Source organism: Selaginella moellendorffii, unplaced genomic scaffold, assembly GCF_000143415.4.
Source record: "Selaginella moellendorffii unplaced genomic scaffold, v1.0 SELMOscaffold_40, whole genome shotgun sequence".
NCBI classification, from domain to species: Eukaryota; Viridiplantae; Streptophyta; class Lycopodiopsida; order Selaginellales; family Selaginellaceae; genus Selaginella; species Selaginella moellendorffii.
In genome coordinates this window covers 273,527-275,361 of record NW_003314301.1, presented here as the reverse complement: position 1 = coordinate 275,361, position 1,835 = coordinate 273,527, and the positions used below count along the sequence as shown (strand labels likewise).

Here is a 1,835-nt window from a genome sequence, read left to right as displayed (position 1 = left end):
AACAGTTTTCACCATTTCGAAATGGCTGCAATCGTGTTGATGATTGCGTTTCTCGTGATGGCTGCAGCATGGAAGATGGTGTGTTTCCGCAAGAGAGAAGAGAGGGCACGATTTCTAGCGTCGCTCCACCCCGTGAGAGACCCCCACAAGATCTTGTGGTACATGTACTCGGTGGAATTCCCCTTCCTCTCGCAAAAGGCGCTCGACTTTGGCACAATCCGCACGCTCGGCATCCCGGGCATCACAAATCTGCTCTTCAAGACCAAGTACGGCCTCAAGGACCCGCACAAGCGCGCCGCCGAGACCAACATTCTGGTGAGCGAGATGATCCACCACCACCTCGACAGCGATCGCGGCTCATACGCGGTGAGGAGATTGAATGGAATCCACAACAAATTCAAGATCCCAAACGACCAATTCGCCTACGTCCTCTGCCTCAACGTGGTCAGCCCCATTGATTTCTCCGAGAGATTTGGATTCCGCAAGTGGACCGACAACGAGAAGGAGGCCGCGTATGTTGTGTGGCACGACGTGGGCGTAAGGATGGGCATCACAACCATCCCAGATAGCATTCCAGAGATGCGGGAGTACATTTGCGATTACGAGGCCAAGAACGCCATCTTGACGGACAAGAACAAGAGCATCGTCCAGGATCTCAAGCATCTGGTGCTGGATGCATTTCCTCGCCCCGTGCAGCCGCTGGTCGAGACTGGGATCTGTGCACTCATCGATCCCACAATCAGGAGCGCTGTTGGATTGGAAAAGCCTCCAGCAATTGTGGAGTGGATCATCTTGGGTGCGTTCAAGCTGCTGGCCGGGAGCTTCGTGTCCGCGTTCTTGCCTCCCAGGCGTGTGGAGGATGCAAAGGGCAGCATTGAGGTGGACTGGTGTCCTAATCCCGCTGCCAATCCGGAAGAGTACCGGCAGCTCAACGTGAATGTGTATCGGCCACCGGCATTTGAGAAGGGATACAAGCTGGCGGAGCTGGGAGCGCTGAAATCAGGCAAGCTTGGACCATACTACGATGGAGGCTTGCGCTGCCCCTTCCGGCAAATGCACGCATAGAAATAGAACGGGCATAGGACATTCGTTCGGAGAACAAAGCATCATTTGAAAATGCGTAGTTTACGTGAATCTTTTTGTAATTTTTGCAGAACAATATGGGATCCAAACAATTTAGAAACACGCTCTGGCTAAAGACAATGATTCTAAGATATTACAGGTTGTAGTTAGAAGTCTAAGTTGACACACTCACTTCACACCTAAGAGAAGGAAAAGCTTGTCAAGCGGAAGGAACAAAGGTCAAAAGCTACGTTAATCCATGGGGCCTCAGCATGGCACATGCCCACCATCAGGTGCGAACTGCCAAACTTTCCTTGGAGTCCAGTGCCGCACTCGCTGGCCAATCAGGATACCCGAGTACAACTTGAGCTCTCCCACTGAGATGGCTGCAAAGCCGCTTTCAAAGCTCGGCATCCCCCATGCCTGTTCAAAGCAACAGACTCTAAACACACGAACAAAACTCACCTTGGCACGTTCAAGGCACAAGACTTTAAACACACGACAAAAACTCACCTTGGAGCAGTAGTACAACCGGCCAACAGGGTGCAACCCATCCGGAATCGTAAGGTCCTTCAATAACAAGGATGCTCTCCAGGCTGCAAACTTATCCCGAACCTCCTGCTTGGTGAAGGCCTCTTCCGATATCGGCTCTCTGGGTGAGTCAGGGAACGAATGCAGAGAAGCTTCAACCAGCTGGTTTCCCTTGACCGGCACATATCCATCGATCTCAGAAATGGCATATCGCCATTCCCTCATGTCCATGGCATACAGAA

At 52.0% G+C, this 1,835-nt stretch overlaps 1 protein-coding gene across 1 annotated transcript; it reads left to right on the top strand.

Annotated features, from left to right (window-relative positions):
* Positions 1-21: 21 nt before the first annotated feature.
* On the top strand, positions 22-1,065 carry LOC112349550. Its single transcript, XM_024684139.1, has one exon. The coding sequence runs from the start codon at positions 22-24 to the stop codon at positions 1,063-1,065; it is 1,044 nt and encodes a 347-aa protein (XP_024539907.1).
* The last annotated feature ends 770 nt before the right edge of the window (positions 1,066-1,835 follow it).